Genomic DNA, 23575 nt, shown 5'->3' on the forward strand with positions numbered 1-23575 from the left:
AATAAGAAGTAGTTTATGACACTTACCACCACATCAAAACCTAAATCTTAACCTCAAACCTTTAACATCTTATCTCTTTATCTTAATTCTTTTGTTTTTACGATTTACTTTATATCTTTTTATATTTCCTTATTTTTCTTTATATTTTTATTCTTTACATTTTTATAATTTACGTTTTTTTTTATACTTTACGTTTTTTTATACTTTACGTTTTTATATTATCTTGTTACTCTAGTTTTTTTATATTTATTATATTCATTTATATTTGACAACCGATGCTGGTGTGTTTACGTCTCCGTAACTTAACGGTTCGGCAAAAGAGACCGATAGAATAAGTACTGGGCTTACAAAGAATAAGTCCTGGGGTCGATTTGCTCGATTAAAGGTGGTGCTCCAGCATGGCCACAGTCAAATGACTGAAACAAGTAAAAGAGTAAAAGAGTTATATCTATTTACTTGTGATCCCAACATTATTACCTTTTCTCCCCTTTTCTTTCTTTAGGGGTGGGAGGAAGGGTATCTTTTTTTTTTTTTTTCGCAATTGTAAATAAACCCAATCTGTTTCTTAAACGAGGGACATATTCATACAGCACGGAATGTTGTTTACCTCAATGGAGGTCAGCGATTGGTTAAAATTGCCGAAATGCTTGAAATTAAAGTGGAAATATGTTACAACATATAGAATTTTCTCAATAAAGCCAAGAGAAAAAGATGTTTTATAAACACATTCTACCAGTATACGAAGTTTAAAAGTGTTTAGTTAACTAGAAATTGTGTTGACATGTGCCGTTAAACGACGACGATGAAATACAACGTATCCAGAACAACATTATTCAATATATCGTTTTTTATTACTCTTCTGTTATCGTATTTCTGTTGAGATGCCCTGTGTTTCTTTCAATTACTTTAAATATTAACAAAGAATTTAGTAAAATAACTTGGTTATCATTCAGCTAGTGTAAGGAACATAAATTGTGACTAAGGTTTAGTGGAAGATTTAGTTCAAGTCTTATGAAAACAAGACATTTATGAAAACAAGACATTTGTACTACAGGGCCAGAGGTGGTTTTAGCTGGGTTGGTATCAAAAGGGTTAAGACAGTTGAGAGCGATTTGAGGGAGAGTTGATCGTTATTTCTAACAGATCAAATAACAGAAAACAGTGGATTCCTCATTGACTCAATTAAAATCAGTGTTGTCTTTTTTTCTTTCTTTTGTATCATTGCATCTGATGATATTTATAAAACGCACTTTTTTCCCAGAAAAAAAAAGGCCTCAAATACAATTTTTTAAATCATCCCGTGTCCTATATGTGAGGTTGAGCCTGTATTGTGTTTTAATGCTCTAGAAACGTTTATTATATATATATATATATATATATATATATATATATATGCTGAAACTGGGGTGCGGCTACTATGCCCATGAATCTTTTATGCCAAAGGATACGATATTGAATAACAAAAATGTAAACGAAATCAGCACATCTTAAATAAAGCAATGCTTAAATAGTTTTCAAAAGCCTGGAGTATTTTTTGCTCGTCTGTTTTCCTTTATGTAAATTCAAAACTGGGCGTTGTTCATGCTAACAATACCATTTTGCCCTCTTTCTTTTCTTGAGACAACAATGAAAACTAAGTCATCTATAGACCCACAATTTCATGAGAAATGTTTACTAGACTATAACACTCCGGTGGGCATAAGCTGTCTTTCAACTTCTTGAATAGAAGTGAATTTTATTAAGGCCTTTCGATATTTATTCAGACTCGAATTTTAACAACTGCCTTTTTGTTCGTTGTATAACTAGCTGCAAAATATTTTAGAAGATGCATTCAAATCTTTCACTATACGGGGCGCCAGAGTAAAACACTCCTGTTAAATTTACCATGTGTAGAGTCTGCAAATTTTACAAACTTCTTGGTATATAAAATGTAAAAGCAAATAATAGTCCCAGCCTATCATAAACTATTCAATTACACATTCCAAATTCACAAGTACTCTATCAATGTCACCACTAATAATCATGGCGTACGCCATAATTGTATCTGCCAAAGCAGACATTTTTTAAAAATTCATGTACCGTAAATCCTCGAGTATAATCCGCATTTTCCCCACCAAAATTTAAAGGTCAAAATCCCTAGTCCGTACTATATACAAGGTTAAAAACGAAAATTATTTTCTAAGCAACGTCCGAGTCTCTATTTGCTGTCCGGCAATGTTTATTCAGACGCATTTTGTGATGTAGGGCGCGAAAATATCTTAAGCTAAGCCTGAAAGCAATGAAGTCATAAAAGAATCATCCATAACTTGCAGTAAGCAACATTTATTAAATGTTATTACTGTTATTTCTTTATTTTCTGCAAACAAAATGCACAAAAAAGCTGCACGTTTGCATTTTGTTATATATACAATAATAATAAAGGACGTTACTGTATACATTTTTACAAACCAAGGACGTTATATAGACCTCCTTGACTCAAGATAGAGAAGAGGTGCGTATTATACACAAGGTTTAGGTTTTACAGGGGTACAGCCCCCTAAAAATCCCCTGCGTATTATACTTAAGGGCGGACTATACTCGAGGATTTACGGTATGTGTGCGCGTGTATCCTTGTCTTGACATTATGTGATGGCTGTGAACAGACATTACTCTCATACAAGCGAGGACGTTCATCTCAAGCCTTCCATGGAAAACATGTCTGGTCATGGGATTATATGACTTTGTTTGGAAACAGGCGAGGATTGGCGACAGGAAGGGCACCTGGATGTAGAAAATCTAACTCAACAAATCCCATCTGACTCATGGAAAAATGGACATTAAGAAGATGATGATGATTCATAAATTCAGCAAAATATCTACATAAAGAAACAAAACAGAAAATAATCCACACTAAGGCTGGATTACATTAGCTATGCTGAATAATCTAACTTTTCTTTACATGGTTATTAAAATCTTTTAGAGGAATAATATAGCTACGATCGTATTTCTTTATTGCCCACAGGGGACTAAACACTGAGAGGACAAACAAGGACAGACAAAGGGATTAAGTCGATTATATCGACCCCAGTGTGTAACTCGTACTTATTTAATCGACCCCGAAAGGATGAAAGGCAAAGTCGACCTCGGCGGAATTTGAACTCTGAACGTAGCGGCAGACGAAATACCTATTTCTTTACTACCCACCCAAAAGGGGCTACACACAGAGAGGACAAACAAGGATAGACAAACGGATTAAGTCGATTACATCGACCCCAGTGCGTAACTGGTACTTATTTAATCGACCCCCGAAAGGATGAAAGGCAAAGTCGACCTCGGCAGAATTTGAACTCAGAACGTAGCGGCAGACGAAATACCGAAATGTAGCTACGATCCACCTGCAATGTATTCGATGTATCATGTTGATAATATAAGGTCCGCTTCTGAAAATGAGTCAAAAATTGGGAGGAGCCAAACGTCAGATGAATTGCGTTGAGTTCAAAGCTTGATTGTATTTGATATTAGTTTTTGACCTTCTAGGATTGACAAGAAACACATCTAAACTAAGGTTGGGTACTATTTAAGAAGAGTGGTCCCGGTGCGCGCACTCGCGTACCCGCGCTAGCTAGTCGTGACTAGTCGATCCTACAACGACGAACGAGCAAAGTAAATAAAACACAAAATAAATAAATTTTTTTACACAAAGTAAAAAAAAAAATTGGCGATCATTCGGTATAGGTACCGTAAGTACAGGAAGTGGCTTTGTTTACATTTCTGAAGATAACAGAAACCCTTTTTTCCCACCCCTAACACAAACCCTAACCCCCCATATATATAAAAAAAAACTTTCTTGAATTGTATCCGGTACCTATACCGAAGTTACGCCAAAATTTTTAAACAAAGTAAATAAAACAAAAATACAAAATAAGGATCGACTAGTCACGACTAGCTAGCGCGAGTGCGCGCACCGGGATCACTCTTCTTAGGTAGTACCCTAAGGTTGATTTAGTTAACTATACTCCTCCACGGCAAGGAGTAGATTGTACCTAAATAAGCTAAAATATAGCTGGGCCTGTAAAATTTAAAAAAAACACGGCTGGTACACTCCTTAAATCCTTAAAAGTGTTTCAGCCCGAAGGCCGCGGCCATGCTGGGGCACCACCGCTGACTAAGAAACCATAGAAACTCTAAGCAAATACCATATGTACAAATGGTAATACAGTTCTATATTTAAGAGATGAGGAATCACGTACTTTATTTACATTATTTATATTTGACAGATATTTGTCCTAATCTTGTTTGTTGTTAACACATTTTAGCTGATATACCCTCCATCCTTCTTCAGGTGTCTTGGGGAAATTTCAAACCTGGGTTCACTACGCCATATGCCCACGGGCATATGGCGTAGTGGTTAAGAGCGTGGGCTACTAACCCCAAGATTCCGAGTTCGATTCCAAGCAGTGACCTGAACAATAGCAATAATAATAATAACATCGAAAAATACTTTGGGAATGAGAACCCAGGTTTGAAATTTCCCCAAGACACCTGATGAAGGCTGGAGGGTATATCAGCCGAAACGTTGTGTTAACAACAAACAAGATGAGGACAAATATCCATCGAATGTAAATAATGTAAATAAGAGATGGTAATATTTCATGGTCACAGATGCACGTGATAGCATAACACCCACAACAGAAAGTCTGCTATCTCTTTGTGGGACCAAGAAGTTCAAGTCTTTACTTGTGCCTATATATAGATTCTTGTGGGGTAAGGCTAGTGGCATAACAGGCAACGATGACTGGGAGTATACTAAGGATGCAGAGGGGTGACCAGGGCAATCTGTGCATCTTGCCATATTCTGAAGTATGCATCCCACAGGGAGATTGCTAAATATCACCTTTCTGTCAATTGAATCTTGGCCCCTGATAGATGGGTTTCTTCTGTGCAATCCAAAGGAAATCAAGTCTTCAAATGTTTAGGATGACAAGCCCTTAAAACATTTCAGCAAGAATTCAAGTCTTGTTGGATACCTATTTCTTTACTACCCACAAGGGGCTAAACACAGAGGGGACAAACAAGGACAGACAAGTTGGATACCGTTAGCTTAATTAAACTAGCTTGTCAATGCTGTTGCCCAGGAAGTAGTGAAGTTATACGCAGGCAGTTGATGTAACCAAGGGATAGAGCTGGGAACGTGGTGGGAGACAAGTTGTCCTGAAAAAGAACTGGAGGAACTTCTGCCAAGAGTATAGTCCCTCCCTAACATTCCATCCTGCGTTAATTGTAACATGGGTTACAATACATGCACACACACACACATGCAAGCATTGAGAAATAGGTGTAAGAATAACGACTACAGAAAAGTGGAATCAAGCAAGTATTGAACTGAGATATGGTGAATATTATATCTTTTATCTTTTACTTGTTTTAGTCATTATACTATGGCCATGCTGGAGCACCACCTTAAAGGATTTAGTCAAACAAACTGGGTCATCATCATCATCGTTTTTGATGTCCGTTTTCCATGCTGGCATGGGTTGCACAGTTCGACTGGGGTCTGGGTAGCCAAGAGGCTGCACCAGGCCCCAATCTGATCTGGCAAAGTTCCTACAGCTGGATGCCCCTCCTAACGCCAACCACTCCAAGAGTGTAGTGGGTGCTTTTTTTATGTGCCACCGGCACAGGGGCCAGAGAAGCTGGCATTGACCATGATCGGATGGTGCTAAGTCTGGTAATTTCTATCAGTCTCTTTTGCCAAACCATTAAGCTACAGGGACATAAATAAATTAATACCAGTCGTTAAGCTGTGGAGAGAAGGACAAATACAAACACAGTCTCCATCAACCAAATTCACTCACAAGATGAGTGGCTTGTCCAGAGCTATAGCAGAAGACATTAGCTGAAGGTGCTACATGGTGGTAACGAACTCAAAACAATATAGTCATGCCTGTTCCTATTCTGAGACCCCCTTCGGTCATGACACGGAACATGGGATTGCTCCTAGAAAGTTACCCTCCCAGGCACAAGTCCGGGCAAGGTCGTTTATGGAAAACCAGCAGTCGCCCATGCATACCAGCCTCTCCTCTCCATGCCACCAGTGTTATCCAAGGGAAAGGCAAAGGCAAAGACTGATACAGCTTGGCACCAGTGATGTCGCAACTTATTTCTACAACTGAGTGAACTGGAGCAACATGAAATAAAGTGTCTTGCTCAAGCGCACAACACACAGCCTGGTCCAGGATTCAAGCTCACAACCTCACGATTGTAAGCTCGACGCTCTAACCACTGAGCCATGCACCTGTTCCTATATTTTAGTAAATTTGAAAGAATGTCTAATAAAATATAATCAAAATACAATAATTATATTGAAATAACAGCACACTATTCACTGTAAACAGTGCAGAAAATGTGTAAAGAAAAATCTTGTCTAAAATTTTTTTAAATCTATTTAATATAAACCATGATGAAAGTAAACGAAAGGTATTTTTAATAAAAATTAATTTCTATTCCCAATATGTGTCCTATTGTTTAGTTACTAAACTTTGTGTAGTAGTAGTAGTAGTAGTAGTAGTAGTAGTAGCAGCAACAGTAGCATAGTTTCTGTGTCTTCTTTCACCACATCCACTACGTGCTTGTATGACACTACCAAGTGAGAGGTGTTGATAGCTCAGCTCAACTCTTAATTGTCAGTAAACACATGGTAAGGTGTAATATAGCTGAGTTGAAAAACTTCAATCAGCTGTGAGTATCCCTGCAATTAGTAGTCCAAAAATTCTCTTTCTCTCTCTCTCTTTCATCATCATTATCACCACCACCACCACCATCATCATTATCATAATTAATGTCCATGTTCCATGACAAACAGGGGCACAGGGGCTGCCTTATGCTTTAACCCTTTCGATACCAACCCGGCTGAAACCACCTCTGGCTCTGTAGTACAAATGTCTTGCTTTCAGAAGTTTTGAATTAAAATCTTCCACTAAACCTTAGTCACAATTTATGTTCCTAACACTAGCTTAATGATAACTAAGTTATTTTACTAAATTCATCATCATCATCATCATCATCATTTAACGTCTGCTTTCCATGCTAGCATGGGTTGAAGGGTTCAACTGGGGTCTGGGAAGCCAGAAGGCTGCACCAGGCTCCAGTCTGATCTGGCAGTGTTTCTACAGCTGGATGCCCTTCCTAACGCCAACCACTCCGTGAGTGTAGGGGATGCTTTTTATGTACCACCGGCACAGGTGCCAGGCGAGGCTGGCAACGGCCACGCTTGGTTGGTGCTTTTTACATGCCACCAGCACGGAAACCAGTCGAGGCAGCGCTGGCAACGGCCACGTTCGGATGGTGCTTTTAACGTGCCACCGGCACTAAATTTATTAAATTAATTTTTATGATACTATGTGTTTGTATTTGTCAATTCTCTCCACTGCTTAATGACTGGTATTAATTTATTTATGTCCCTGTAGCTTAATAGTTTGGCAAAAGAGACTGACAGAAATTACCAGACTTAGCACCATCCGATTTCTAATATTAAAGAATAGTTGTCACAATATTTTGAACATAAGAAAATAACACTTTTCTGTCATTTTAATTAAACAGTTTGGAGCTAATAAGAGAAATGTCCATTGTGAGATATAAGGTCTGAATATAAATTTTGTTGTTTTTTCCCATGTTCTAGTGAAATAAAAATTCATATAAAAGAAAATTAATGGTTAATTTTTTAAAATGTTCATCATAGGTTAATCATAAAAATAAAGTAGTTTTGTTTTTCTTTTGTTCTTCCAAATTTGAAACATTGCTTGGATGTTCTAAAAAGTATCATAGAAACTATGAACATTGATAGAAAAATTATTTTAAGTATAAAATTGAGAAAGGAAAACATTGTATATAGGGACTGCAGAACTGCAGCACCCCCTATTTCTACTCAATATTGTCAACAACATTCAATATAATGAGTCCTTTTTGCTTTAATTCTTTCTTTATACTTGTACATTATATAATCCTTAATGTCAGTAGCCATCCCCTAGTTTATGAAAAAAATACAAAAATCCATGTATAGAACTGTGTGCTTCATAGTTCCAGCGATGCGGTGTTTGGCTGCTGTCCACATGCTCACATGTCCGAGATAGGAAGCTTCATGCTAGGGAGAGAGAGCACTGCATGAACAACAGTGCTGACCCTGGTGTGCTGGTGAAAGGTAGTGTTTCTTTTGGAATCTGCGTGTGTTTTTAAACATGTTTATATTCTTGAAAGTGATAAAGTGTAGAATTAGACTATTATCTGGCTTCCAGCTTCAGTGTTACTGCCAGGATTTGAAAACTAGGGCGGATTTCCTCCCCCCCTTATTTTGTGATTTAGTGGGAACTTTTGAAAAACAATGGGGAATTTGTGGTGGTGTCCAGTAAACACACTACCCAGCAGTGGCTAAAACGCAAACCAATCAAGTTCATGTATAAATATTTTGGCTGGATGAGGTTGGTTTAAATGCTAAAAGGTTAAAGAAAGAAGATACCACACGGTTGGGAAGTGAATTTCTTAACCACACACCCGTGCTGGTGACACATAAAAAGCACCGTCCGAACGTGGCAGATGCCAGCGCCGCCTGACTGGCGTCCGTGTCGGTGACACATAAAAGCACCAACCGATCGTGGCCGTTTGCCAGCCTGCTCTGGCCTGTAAAAAACACCCACTACACTCACGGAGTGGTTGGCGTTAGGAAGGGCATCCAGCTGTAGAAACTCTGCCAAATCAGACTGGAGCCTGGTGCAACCTCCATGGCTTACCAGACCCTAGTTGAACCATCCAACCCATGCTAGCATGGAAAACGGATGTTAAATGATGATGATGACAGCCATGCCTATGCCTATAGCCAGTAGCAAAAAAGGGATTTACATGCCAAGCCAATAAGGGGCTGGGACCTGCCAAACAGTCAGTCTATTCTGCTAGAAATATCAGATGTGTTAAAGAGAAGAATGGAAGAATTAGTTTGAATTGGGAAGAGTTAGAATTAAGGACAACACTAATTACAATGGTCAGTGGTTAATATTTAAGTTGGGATAGAAATTTGAGTGAAGGGGGTTTTAGGGATGTGACTGGAGATGTAGTAGGAATCTGAGAGGAGTAATAAATTAAAGTTGGGTCGGTTGTGTATGTGTGAGAGAGGTGAGCTAATACTATCGATCTTTTTTTTATCTTGATTTGGAGACAAAGGTGGCAATTTATCTTTACATACCCACTTCCAACATCTACACACTCACTCAGGGAATTATGTACACACAAGTAGATACTCATGCACTCATATATATATGCAGTCACATTCACCCTCACAGACAACTATATTTCATCATCCTATAATGTCTATTTTGGGTAGGACAGTTCTACAGAATTCAACAGGTTGAGGGACCAAATCTTGCTCCAATGTCTCATTTTTGGCATGGTTTCTACAGTTGAATGCTCTATATATATATATAATTTTTTTTTTCCCTCCGTCTTCCCTTCTCTGGATCTTTCCTTTTCTTATGTTTCTGACGAAACGTTAAACCCTCCTTCTTCCCTTCCTTCCTGAGGGTCCAATAATACTATATTTGTTCCACGTCCTCGCGTTGTTGTGTTTTCTCTTTGTTTTCATGTTTGGATTAACTATATATATATATCTATATAGTGCCCTATATTTGGATAACTATATATATATATATATATATATAATGCCCTATATATATTATATATATATATAATGCCCTATATATATATATATATATATATAGGGCATTATATATATATATATATATATATATATATATATATATATATATATATATATAGGGTATTCAACTGTAGAAACCATGCCAAAACACTGTAGCTGTAACCTTTCTAATGCGGAAAAGTGGTGACTCAACCAGGAGTGGCTCGCTGATCTCCGAGTTATGCACTCGCTTACTCGCGCATCCGCGCCAGCTAGTCATGACTAATCGATCCTTGCTTTGTGTTTTTGAGTGTTATTTACTTTGTTTAACAAAAATTATTTATTTTGTGTAAAAAAATTATATATTTTGTGTTGTATTTACTTTACTAGATAGTCGTTGTAGGATCGACTAGTCACGACTAGCTTGCGCGACTACGTTCTCAAGTAGAACCAATTTTACTCACATTATTGCCACTTTCGAGTCAGAAATGTAGTGAACCAAGTAGTACCAGTTTGGTAGCGAACAGTGGTCCCGGTGCGCGCACTCGCGTAGTCGCGCATCTGTCGCTAGCTAGTCATGACTAGTCGATCCTTACTTTGTGTATTTGTGTTTTATTTACTTTGTTTAAAAAATTATTTACTTTGTGTTTTTGTGTTTTATTTTGTTTATTTTGTGTTATATTTACTTTGCTAAGGTAGTCGTTGTAGGATCGACTAGTCACGACTAGCTAGCGCGGATGCGCAACTACGCCAGTGCGCGCACCGGGACCACTGTTCTCAAGTAGTACCAGAAATTAGAATGACATGTAAACTGAACGGCTACAACAGGCGGGACAGAAACTAATGAAATATGAAAGTAAATTAATATTGCCTGAATGACATTAGGCGAAGAATGTAAACAGCGCTGAGAAAAGCGGTGTTTCATGAACTAAGTTCCTTGAGATATTTGTTCTGTGTCAAGTAATATACGCATTATTGCCACTCTCGGGTCAGAAATGTAGTGAACCAGAGATTAGTTTGGTACTACTTGAGAACAGTGGCCCCGGTGCGCGCACTCGCGTAGTCGCTAGCTAGTCGTGACTAGTCGATCCTTACCTTGTGTTTTTGTGTTATTTAGTGGTCCCGGTGCGCGCACTCGCGTAGTCGCGCATCCGTCGCTAGCTAGTCGTGACTAGTCGATTCTTACTTTGTGCTTTTGCGTGTTATTTACTTTGTTTAACAAAAATTATTTACTTTGTGTAAAAAAAAATTATTTATATCCCTTTTTTTAATTTACTTTGCTAGGTAGTCGTTGTAGGATCGACTAGTCACTACTACCTAGCGCGGATGCGCAACTACGCCAGTGCGCGCAACGGGACCACTGTTCTCAAGTGGTACCGATTAGCTTTGTGGAAACTTCTAACTAACAACGCTATTGTTCACCAATTACGATGTAAAACACACACATACGCTTTTACTAATTAAGAAAAATAAATAAAGAATTGAGAGTAGTGTATTTGATGGCATAAACGATGCATCTCAATTTCAACAAGAAAAATTTTTTTAGTGCCTAAAAGCATGTAATAAGGCTCGACCTTGCATATTGGATCCGCTGTGGATTCTTGAGATAATTTTTTTGTAAAAAAAAGTATATCTTATATGCCATCAAATAAGCTATTTTAAAAACAATTAATGTAATAGTAGATTTGACAGACAATAAAGGTATTGACTAATTACAAAATTTGATAGGCATCTGAAGTATTGAATGTTAATTAAATGAAAGATGTTAATGATTCTAATAGATTATTTTTGCAGTAATAGTTTATTTAGTAATTAAAAACATTTTGGGATCTTGTTTCAAACTATAGAATTTTCTCAATAAAGCCAAGAGAAAAAGATGTTTTATAAACACATTCTACCAGTATACGAAGTTAAAATTTTTTAGTTACTTAGAAATTATGTTAAAAACTGCCGTTCAAACCGAAAAGATGCACATTTTGTATATAAAATAATTTTTTTTTTAATTATTCAAATGTCAAAGACAATTGTAAGTTATATATAAACAAAACTGAAAACACCATCGATTTAAGACTAAGTATAGTATTTAATAGGACGAAAGGAAAAGCTGGTCCCAAGAGTTTTCTTCTTTCTTTTTATTCAGGGCGTAAAGTAAAAAGTCTACGTAGGGTTTTTGAACCCAGACAATAAGGAATCGCTGGATATCGTAAGGCTGTACAGATAATGCCGAGGAAGTCCACTGGCTTATAAGATGCACATCAATTCTGGCAAGCCATTTCTTGAATCACCAATTGTACCTATGTGATTTGAGTAAATGTGCTGGCATTCTTTCGATATAACTCGACAAAAGTCAAAACATTTCGACTTCGGGTATTTCTGTGGAAGCAAATGACAGTTCGATCCTGTTTTCTGCTTGGAAATTTGCGGATTTTACATACACACATGAAATATGCAAGGATTTTTTGTCTTCAAGTTTAAAACGAGACATTGCTATATCTATACTCCACAACCCACGGAAATACCCGAAGTGAACTGTTTTAGTTTTGTCGAGTTATATCGAAGGAATGCCAATGTGCCTTATAAACCGTCAAGCACGGGTAAATAGAAACAGTTTGGGTTATGTGTGTTGTACTTGCGTGTTTGTTATCTCTCAGAACCGAGTTCGAATCGTAGGACACCTTCAAATATGTATTTCTTAGTAATTTAGTAACAGTAATATTTGGAGGTATTCTTTCGGAATACCTCTTTGGACTTGCTGTCATCTACTATTACAAATATTGGCTTCTGTTGATTAAAAATAAAAATACCAGCGGAGTACATTCGATGATGACTGATGGTGGTAGATGTATAATAAGCCAGATGAGAACCATGAACATAGACGTCCTTCAGTTTATAACTGGTACTTATTTTAATGACCTCAATGAGTAGAGGGGCAACGGAAAATAATTTAAGGTACTTAACCTAGTCTCATTTTCACAAATGTCAAATGTACCTTTAACCCAAACTAGTTGTGGATGCCGTCTGTATCTCACAAATATACGCAAATATTTAAAGTTTATTGTCGAGTTATCGTTATTACCTAAATGTAAATTAGCTTTGAAGTTATTAAATGAACACTTTTGCGTTAGGGGGTGGTGGTTTATCGATACATTTTGTAATTAATAAATCAAATATTCTACCACTCCGCTCGATGCCAAATAATGAAGAAAACTTTTAAAACATATTTGTAAATGGCATCTATTGGCCCTTTGGTAGCTAAAAGAATCACGATCGGTGTTTAAAGGAGAAAATAAACGTTTACTTACATCATATCTCTGGTGGAACAGATATAGCATAGAGAAAGGTATGCAAGTGCCAACCATCGCATGTGTCGAAGGCATTCCGTACTCCAATTCATATCGAGCTTCCAACTTGATGACTGGGGGTGAAATGGGACGCGGTCTCTTTACGATGTCTTTAGTTGCTTGGCCTAAGTAAAGAGTAATCCACCACATAACCACAACTTTCCGAGAGACGAAAAAATCTAAGTTCCACAAAATGAAAGGGAAGAAAGTAGTGTAAAACAATTCGTCGCCCAAGGCAGCTCCAAAACTAAAAAGATAGTAGAGAGATTTGTATTGTATTTTGTAAGGGAGTTCGTTTTTTTTCCCATCTGGGTTAGAAGTTGTGTTTTTAATGGGCTGGCCACCGTTCTGTAAGTTCACTTGGTCCGCTGCTGCATCGGTTTCCGTAACCCCCGATGGTTTTGGTGCTTTTACATTGCGACGGATACATTTATCACTACTTTCATCTTCATCTGGAACCTTTGCCCCGTTCTGGTCGTAATGACAAACCTTCCAGGGGTCATCTTCATCGCGAAAGACTATTGAAGAATTTTTTAATCCCGATTGAGAATACATGTTGCTGGACGGCGCCGATCTTGCAGAATTTTCGTTGTAAGACAATCCACAAAAACGCTGAAATCGTGCAACTAAATATGGGTCATCGAGATATAAAACAATACTTTGCAACATATCCATTATTTACAAAATCACCGCTCCTTCAAAAACTCTTTGATGTAAAGATAATGCTATCTTTACAGAAACTTTCGACCATTAACACTAATCAATGCTTTAAGATTGTTGTATAACAGATATTAAACACTTGTCGCATTCTAGACACAGGCCGAGGTCAAAGCTGAAATATCTGTAGTTGTGTAAACCTGTGAGTTAATGTTGTTCAACGGAGAGATCCGACTTGAAAAGTTTGCTTGAAAGTTGAATTGCGACCAATTATTACACACCCAACGTGTTTTTACTTGTTAAAAACTGTTAGTGATCAAACGGCTAAACAGTTTATATATATATACATCAGGAAATGTCAAGAGAAGACGGATCGATTTATGTTCGTTGCTAGAGCAGGTGTTGTGAGCTAGTAGACTGATTTTTCATGCTTGATGAAGTAGGCCGTTGTGAGGAGGCCAGACCCAGCTGAGTACACATGACATAGAGCCATGATGCTGTCGCTTTGCTAGTGACGAGCAGACTGGATTTACGGTGTAACCTATTAAAAGTATCCTCTCTTCAGAATACACCTACTCTGCCTAGACTTTAATCTGATGAGATTAATCCTTTGTTTATTGCGAGTCCTATTTGTATCGTTGACGAGATACTACCAAATGTTTAAATATCATCATTCTTAGTACATAGTCCAGAATATTTATGAATGTTAATTAAAAAAAAAATAACACACGCACATACACACACAACTTAGAAATTTAGGAGATATGAAAAAAAAAATTTAATAAAAGTATTACTATTATTGTAGTTCTTTTTTTTTTTTGCAACGGTGGATCTTGAAGTAGATAAAGCTATAAATGGCGTAACTTCGGTATAGGTACCGGAAGTACCGGATACATTTCAAGAAAGTGGGGTTTATATATATATATATATATGGGAGGTTAGGGTTTGTGTTAGGGTTAGGGTTAGGGGTGGGAGAAAAGGGTTTCTGTTACCTTCAGAAATGTAAATAAAGCCACTTACGGTACCTATACCGAAGGATCGCCCTATAAATAATAGCATGTAAATAATGGGTCAAAAACCCCTCTTTATAGAAAAGTCGAAGGCTGTCCATGGAATACGAACCCACATCTGTAAACACAACAGGCGTTATTAGTATTTTTCAGTATTATGTACAACGTTTAGTATTGGGTTTTGTATTTTCTCTTATATTGAAATTACTCTACAAAATATGAGTGCAACTCCTAGTCGTGCGATTTTCTGTATGTCGTGATTGTGCCGGACCCGGGATTTTGATTATGTATATGTATGTGTCATTGTTTTTCGTTTCGTTTAACGTCCGCTTTCCATGCTAGCATGGGTTGGACGAATGACTGAGGGCTGGCGAGCCAGATCGCTGCACCGGGCTTCTATCTTGATCTGGCAGAGTTTCTACAGCTGGATCCCCTTCTTAACGCCAACCACTCCGAGAGTGTAGTGGGCGCCAGTCAGGCGGTACTGGCAACGAAAAATAATTTCTAAGGGACCTATAATTACAAGGCGTGTTTCTGTTTTCAGGCACAACTCTTCACATCCTTCTTCAACAACTACAAAGTATACACATCTCCAAGATAACTCAGATTGGAAGATGGAGTTGTGTGTTGTTTTGGAAAAGTCTAGATCTCACAAGGTGAAGCATTTCCCAGGACTCAAAGCTGAATCAGTAGTGTTGTGTGTGACCACCAGGGAGAGCCACTGCCCCTGTTTGGACAGAGACAACTGGATTTCTTAAGATATCTAGAGTTTTTTTTTCTTTCTGGGAACAGCCTGCTTGTGGGAGATTAGACTGTGTGAGACTAGCTAAGGGGAGAAAGAAAGAAATGTAAAGGGTTTCACAAACCTACTCAGACGTTTCCAGTTGTCTGACATGTATCAGCTTGTTTTGAATGTTCTAATGTGGACATGAACAAGTTTCATTAGGTCCTCCCAATGATCTTGGGTGTCAGAGACACAATCATCATCATCATCATCGTCATCATCACCATCATCATCATATGATATCTGTTTTCCAAGCTGGCATGGGTGGGACAGCTTGACTGCTGCTGGACAGTCCGAGGGCTGCACCAGGCTCCAGTTGTCTGTTGTGGTATGGTTTCTACTGCTGGATGCCCTTCCTAATGCCAATAGAGTGTGTGGGATGACGTCAGCAGCTGAGGAGCTGACCGGAACTTGGGGCTGACCGGAAGGGGCAGCAGTGACGTGCGTGCAGGCAGGGCAGGATTCTTCTTTTCGATCGAGGTAACCGAAGGAGTTAGACGCGTGAGCACGTTGTTAAGGTAGGGGAGAAGCAGCTGCTATTTCTAGTGTTCGGGTCGGGCTGCGTTGAAGGGTCAATTACCGCTGAGAGGTCTCCGTTGAGCGAAGAGAAGGTAGGTGTCCTTATTTCGAATCTCTCGCATACACCACAGAAGTGAGGGCTAGTTGCATGAAGGGTAGATCACTTTGTTTGGATGGTCTGTCCTACAAGTTTTATATTTATATACCACACATGGCGACCCCTTGGTAGATACCTACAGTAATTGACTTCACAACAGGAGAATCCTCATTTCTATGAGCTGAAGAGTTGTAATGTTGCTGAGAAAGGGTCCAAACAAGGGGCACACATTGATACTTTTTAACCTGTGCCTCTGCAAAATACAAGTTTCAAGACTTTGGCCTCTTCTTCTTCTTCTTCTTCTTCTTCTTAATCTTCCTCCTCCTCCTCCTCCTCGGGAGTGATTCTTGAAAAACAAGGGGGAATTCATGGCAGTGTTCAGTGAACAAATTAAACACACTACATGACAGTGGCTAAAAAGTGAACTGATCAAGTTTATGTATAAATTTTCTTTTTATATATTTGTTTCCTTTTACCCAATATTAAAACAACAGCTAAAAATTTTCTGAAGTAGCACCCCCTTGGCTGTGTGGTAAGTATAGGCATAGGAGTGGCTGGGTGGTAAGTAGCTTGCTTATGAACTACATGGTTCCGGGTTCAGTCCCACTGCATGGCACCTTGGGCAAGTGTCTTCTACTATAGCCTCGGGCCGACCAAAGCCTTGTGAGTGGATTTGGTAGACAGAAACTGAAAGAAGCCCATCGTATATATGTATATATCTATATATATGTATATATGTATGTGTATGTGTATATGTTTGTGTGTCTGTGTTTGTGCCCCCAACATCGCTTGACAACCGATGCTGGTGTGTTTACGTCCCCGTAACTTAGCAGTTCGGCAAAAGAGACTGATAAAATAAGTACTAGGCTTACAAAGAATAACTCCTGGGATCGATTTGCTTGACTAAAGGAGGTGCTCCAGCATGGCCACAGTCAAATGACTGAAACAAATAAAATAGTAAAGCCGCCACTGAGTGGGACTGAACCCAAAACCACATGGTTGCAAAACAAGTTTCTTAACCACACAGCTATACTTGTACCAATGCAGCTAATCATTTGTAGTCCAGTTCTATTATGTTTGCCTTACATCCTTCTGGTAGGAGATAAATACCAGAGATGTACTGCGGTTGATTAGATTCCGCTTTTTTTTTTTCTGGTAAAAGATACAGGTGTAACTGTATGGCAAGAAGTTTGCTTCCCAGCCATATGGTTTCAGGTTCAGTCCCATTGCATGGCACCTTGAGTGTCTGCTACTATATAGCCTTGTGTTGGCCAAAGCCTTGTGAGTGGATTTGGTACACGGAAACTGAAAGAAGCTTGTCATATGTACGTATGTATGTGCGTATGTAAGGCGGTGAGCTGGCTGAAGTGTTAGCACCCCGGGCGAAATGCGTAGCCATATTTCGTCTGCTGTTACGTTCTGAGTTCAAATTTCGCCGAGGTCAACTTTGCCTTTCATCCTTTTGGGGTCAATAAAATTAAGTACCAGTTACGCACTGGGTCGATATAATTGATTTAATCCGTTTGTCTGTCCTTGTTTGTCCCCTCTGTGTTTAGCCCCTTGTGGGCAATAAAGAAACATGTATGTATGTATGTATGTACGTACGTGCATGTGTATGTGTGTATGTATGTATGTATGTATGTATGTTTTATGTATGTATGTATGTATGTATATATATATATGTGTGTATATATATGTGTGTGTATATATATGTGTGTGTATTTGTTCTCCGCTACACCTCTTGACAACTGATGTTGATGTGCTTATGTCCCTGTAACTTAGCAGTTCATCAAAAGAGACTAATAGAATACAAAAAAGTCCTGGGGTCGATTCATTCAACTAAGAATTCTTCAGTGCAGTGCTCCAGCATGGCCACAGTCTAATGATAGAAACAAGTAAAAGATAAAAGGCCAGCAACTTTGGGAGAATGAGAAGTTGATTATGTCAAGTGCAAAATGATGAAAGGCAGGGCCAACCCACTAGAGTAGCTAGGGCAAGGCCGTAGGGGCAGTCCATCCCAAGTGACACTTTTAAAAGGGCACCACTTTTGGGTTTGCTGTATGCAATATGTGGGGTCCAGGGGTGGAAAACAGAAGGACCACCCCAGGTGACATACACTCTAGCTACGCTATTGGGTCAACCTCAGTGGAATTTGAACTCAGAATGAAACGAAGTGTTTTGCTCATGAACACAACGTGTCGCCTGGTCTAGGAATTGAAACCACAATCTTATGATCATGAGTCCAACACCCTAACCACTAAGCCATGTGCCTCCACGGAAAGATTAGTCCATCATAGGGTTACCTATTAACAGCTGAGTGGACTGCGGCAGCATGAAATGAAGTGTTTTGCTCAAGGATGCAACGTGTCACCCGGTCCAGGAATTGAAACCACAATCTTATGATCATGAGTCCAACACTCTAACCACTAAGCCATGTGCCTTCACTGGAAGATTAGTCCATCATAGGGTTACCTATTGACAGCTGAGTGGACTGTGGCAGCATGAAACAGTGTTTCGACTAATCCAGGAATTGAAACCACAATATTACGATCATGAGTCCAACAGCCTGAATAGATGTTGCTAAGCATTTTCGTCTGGAATGGTATGATTCTGCCAAGCTTGCCACTCTGCTGATCTTAGTTATATTGACTGTACGTTTCCCAATGATAAAAATAGATAATGAAACTGATGAGTGATTAAATGGAAAATAAATAGAACAGGTTCAATGTACTGTTATACACAAGTAGTGTGGAGGCGCAATGGCCCAGTGGTTAGGGCAGTGGACTCGCGGTCTTAAGATCGCGGTTTCGATTCCCAGACCGGGCGTTGTGTTTATTGAGCGAAAACACCTAAAAGCTCCACGAGGCTCCGGCAGGGGATGGTGGTGATCCCTGCTGTACTCTTTCACCACAACTTGCTCTCACTCTTACTTCCTGTTTCTGTTGTACCTGTATTTCAAAGGGCCGGCCTTGTCACTCTCTGTGTCACGCTGAATATCCCCGAGAACTTCGTTAAGGGTACACGTGTCTGTGGAGTGCTCAACCACTTATGCATTAATCTCACGAGCAGGCTGTTCCGTTGATTCGGATCAACCAGAACCCTTGTCGTCGTAAGCGACAGAGTGCTTCCATACACAAGTAGTAATAGTTATTTCTTTATTGCTCACAGGGGGCTAAACATAGAGGGGACAAACAAGGACAGACAAAGGGATTAAGTTGATTACATCGACCCCTGTGCTTAACTGGTACTTATTCAATCGACCCTGAAAGGATGAAAGGCAAAGTCGACCTCGGCGGAATTTGAACTCAGAACGTAACGGTGTTTTGCTCAAGAATGCAACGTGTCGCCCGGTCTAGGAATTGAAACCACAATCTTATGATCATGAGTCCAACACCCTAACCACTAAGCCATTTGCCTCCACTGGAAGATCAGTCCATAATAGGATTACCTATTAACAGCTGAGTGGACTGTGGCAGCATGAAATGAAATGTTTTGCTCAAGAACACAACATGTAACCAGTCTGGAAACCAAAACCACAACTTCACAATTGTAAGTGCAATGCATCTCACCAAATAGGCCAGGCACCTTCAGAGTAATAATATAACACAAATAAAAATGGTGTGACTGAATTAAAAACTTCAGTATGATCACACTCCATCTTATCTTTTCAACTTTGCTCTCACCTGATGCAGTTTTTAATCAAATACGAGTTTAAATTATCAAAATAATTTTACTGAATTTCCTTTATTGCTGTGACTGAAATTTATTGTTCTGGACTATATAACCCCGGGGTGGGTGGGGGGGGGGGGTGTAACAGTTGTCTACAAAGTGCAGTATTGATAGCATTGAGGCTAGATACAGGTGTTAGATACAGGTATTACAGCTGGTGTCCATAATAAGGAAGACTTTTGCACTATAATGGAGGTATGATCCTTTTATTCTTTTATTTGTTTCAGTCATTTGACTGTGGCCATGCTGGAGCACTGCCTTTTAGTTGAAGAAATTGACTGCAGGACTTATTCTTTGTAAGCCCAGTACTTATTCTATCTTTCTAAGCCTAGTACTTATTCTATCTGTTCCTTTTGCTAAACCGCTAAGTTACAGGGATGTAAATACACCAACATCGGTTGTCAAGCGATGGTGGGGGGACAAACAGACACACAAACATATATATCATCATCATCATCATCATCATCATCATCGTTTAACGTCCGTTTTCCATGCTGGCATGGGTTGGGTGGTTTGACTGAGGATTGGTAAGCCAGTAGACTGCACCAAGCTCCAATCGGATCTGGCAGTGTTTCTACAGCTGGTTGCCCTTCCTAACACCAACCACTCTGATAGTGTAGTGGGTGCTTTGTACATACTACTGCCATGGCAGCCAGTCACACAGTATTGGCATCGACCACATTCGGATGGCACTTTTTACATGTCAGTGGCACAGGAACCAGTCGGTGGGCATTGGTATTGACCACATTCAGATGCTGCTTTTTACATGCCACCGGCACAGGAAGCCAGTCAGGCAGCACTGGCATTGACCACAACTATGATTTCAATTTTGATTTTATTTGACTCAGTAGGTCTTCTCAAGCGCAGCATATCACCCGATGATTCAAGGGTACTTTTAAATGGGCTGGTTATGCAACACTGGTATCGGCCATGGCTGTGAACTCACTTTACTTGCTGGGTCATTGGCCATGATTCGATATATATATATATACAATAGGCTTCTTTCAGTTTCTTATTTCTTTATGGCCCGCAAGAGGCTAAACATAGAGGGGACAAACAAGGACAGACAAAGGGGTTAAGTCGATTACATTGGCCCCAGTGCGTAACGGGTACTTATTTAATTGACCCCGAAAGGCAAAGTCGACCTTGGCGGAATTTGAACTCAGAACGTAGCGGCAGATGAAATACCTATTTCTTTACTACCCACAAGGGGCTACACACAGAGGGGACATACAAGGACATACAAATGGATTAAGTTGATTATATCAACCCAGTACGTAACTGGTACTTATTTAATCGACCCTGAAAGTATGAAAGGCAAAGTAGACCTCGGTGGAATTTGAACTCAGAACCTAACGGCAGATGAGATACTGCTTAGCATTTCACCTGGCGTGCTAACGTTTCTGCCAGCTCACCACTTTTTAGTTTCTACCAAATCCACTCACAAGGCTTTGATTGGCCTGAGGCTATATAGTAGCAGACACTCAAGGTGCCATACAGTGGGACTGAACCCAGAACCATGTGGTTGGGAAGCAAGCTTCTTACCACACAGCTACGCCTGTGCCTTACGCATATAAAAAAGATAATAAAAGGATGCTATGAAGGGGGGAAATAATTGAAGCAATGGCTAGTGGAAGAGGAAAACTGAGGAAGATGTGGACCTCATGAAAAAGATGACCAGTAACAACAGAAAGTGGGTAAGATGACCTATTGAATAAGGTGGTGAGCTGGCAGAATCGTTAGCACGCCGGGCGAAATACTTAGCTGTATTTTGTCTGCCATTATGTTCTGAGTTCAAATTTCGCCGAGGTCGACTTCACCTTTCATCCTTTCGGGGTCTATAAATTAAGTACCAGTTACACACTAGGGTCGATGTAATCGACTTATTCCGTTTGTCTGTCCTTGTTTGTTCCCTCTGTGTTTAGCCCCTTGTGGGCTGTAAAGAAATAGGTATTTCGTCTGCCGTTAGGTTCTGAGTTCAAATTCTGCCGAAGTCAACTTTGCCTTTCATCCTTTCGGGGTCGATAAATTAAGTACCAGTTATGCACTGGGGTCGATGTAATCGACTTAATCCGTTTGTCTGTCCTTGTTTGTCCCCTCTATGTTTAGCCCCTTGTGGGCAATAAAGAAATAAGACGACTTATGCTGGAACAGAACTATCAAACCTCACCATGGGTGCAAAATGATTTTGATGATGACAATGATGATGACGATGATGGTGATGATGATGAGGAGGAGGAGGAGGAGGACGACGACGACGACTACAATGGTGGTGGTTGGGATAGAATGAAAGAATGAAAAAGGCATAAAATGGAACAATTCTGCTGAAAGAGCTGCGCAAGAGGCCGTGACACGTTTGAGCTGAGAGCCAGAGGCCGGAACTGTTGAAAGCTAAAAGAATAATTTAGGCAAATAACATTAATTTTAGAGAAGATATGGGAGACAGGGAGCTATCGCATTGGCAGTTTAAAACATTCGATCTTCTTGTTACAAGATAGATAAATAAATGAATGAATAAAATTAATGATTAATTACTGATAACCTTGTTAATAACGTCCCTGATTATCTCCAGATTATGTCTTGCTACTGATAATATTCAAAGCATTGTTATTTCTTTCTCATACACAATGAATATACTTCATGATAAAAATCAAAGTTTATTTCTAAGTCTTTGTTAAATAGTTTAAATGAGTTACAAATTTCAATATTTTCATCTCATGGTGACCCCTTTTTTTTAAAAAAAAATCGTTCACATTACTACAGATAGATTGAGTAAGGATTGTTGTTTCTCTGTCCAGTTTTTAGGGATCAAATACTTACCTATGATCAGAGATATTGCAGCCCTCACATATGTTCACATTACTACAGATAGATTGAGTAAGGATTGTTGTTTCTCTGTCCAGTTTTTAAGGGTCAAATACTTACCTATGATCAGAGATATTCCAGCCCTCACATATGTTCACATTACTACAGATAGATTGAGTAAGGATTGTTGTTTCTCTGTCCAGTTTTTAGGGATCAAATACTTACCTATGATCAGAGATATTGCAGCCCTCACATATTTTCACATTACTACAGATAGATTGAGTAAGGATTGTTGTTTCTCTGTCCAGTTTTTAAGGGTCAAATACTTACCTATGATCAGAGATATTCCAGCCCTCACATATTTTCACATTACTACAGATAGATTGAGTAAGGATTGTTGTTTCTCTGACCAGTTTTTAAGGGTCAAATACTTACCTATGATCAGAGATATTCCAGCCCTCACATATATTCACATTACTACAGATAGATTGAGTAAGGATTGTTGTTTCTCTGTCCAGTTTTTAGGGATCAAATACTTACCTATGATCAGAGATATTCCAGCCCTCACATATATTCACATTACTACAGATAGATTGAGTAAGGATTGTTGTTTCTCTGTCCAGTTTTTAAGGGTCAAATACTTACCTATGATCAGAGATATTCCAGCCCTCACATATATTCACATTACTACAGATAGATTGAGTAAGGATTGTTGTTTCTCTGTCCAGTTTTTAGGGATCAAATACTTACCTATGATCAGAGATATTGCAGCCCTCACATATGTTCACATTACTACAGATAGATTGAGTAAGGATTGTTGTTTCTCTGTCCAGTTTTTAAGGGTCAAATACTTACCTATGATCAGAGATATTCCAGCCCTCACATATGTTCACATTACTACAGATAGATTGAGTAAGGATTGTTGTTTCTCTGACCAGTTTTTAAGGGTCAAATACTTACCTATGATCAGAG

The 23575-nt window shown here is 39.1% G+C and overlaps 1 protein-coding gene across 1 annotated transcript in view; it reads right to left on the reverse strand.

Moving 5' to 3' along the window:
- The window catches only part of LOC115217379 (sphingosine-1-phosphate phosphatase 2), a 42908-nt gene extending 28665 nt beyond the window's left edge, over nucleotides 1-14243 (reverse strand). The window contains exon 1 of the mRNA XM_029787054.2: nucleotides 12964-14243. Coding sequence (XP_029642914.1) covers nucleotides 12964-13677 — 714 coding nt within the window. The 5' untranslated portion in view covers nucleotides 13678-14243. The remainder of the gene's footprint in view (nucleotides 1-12963) is intronic.
- Nucleotides 14244-23575: the final 9332 nt, after the last annotated feature.

This window comes from Octopus sinensis, linkage group LG11 (assembly GCF_006345805.1).
Source record: "Octopus sinensis linkage group LG11, ASM634580v1, whole genome shotgun sequence".
Classification (NCBI taxonomy): domain Eukaryota; kingdom Metazoa; phylum Mollusca; class Cephalopoda; order Octopoda; family Octopodidae; genus Octopus; species Octopus sinensis.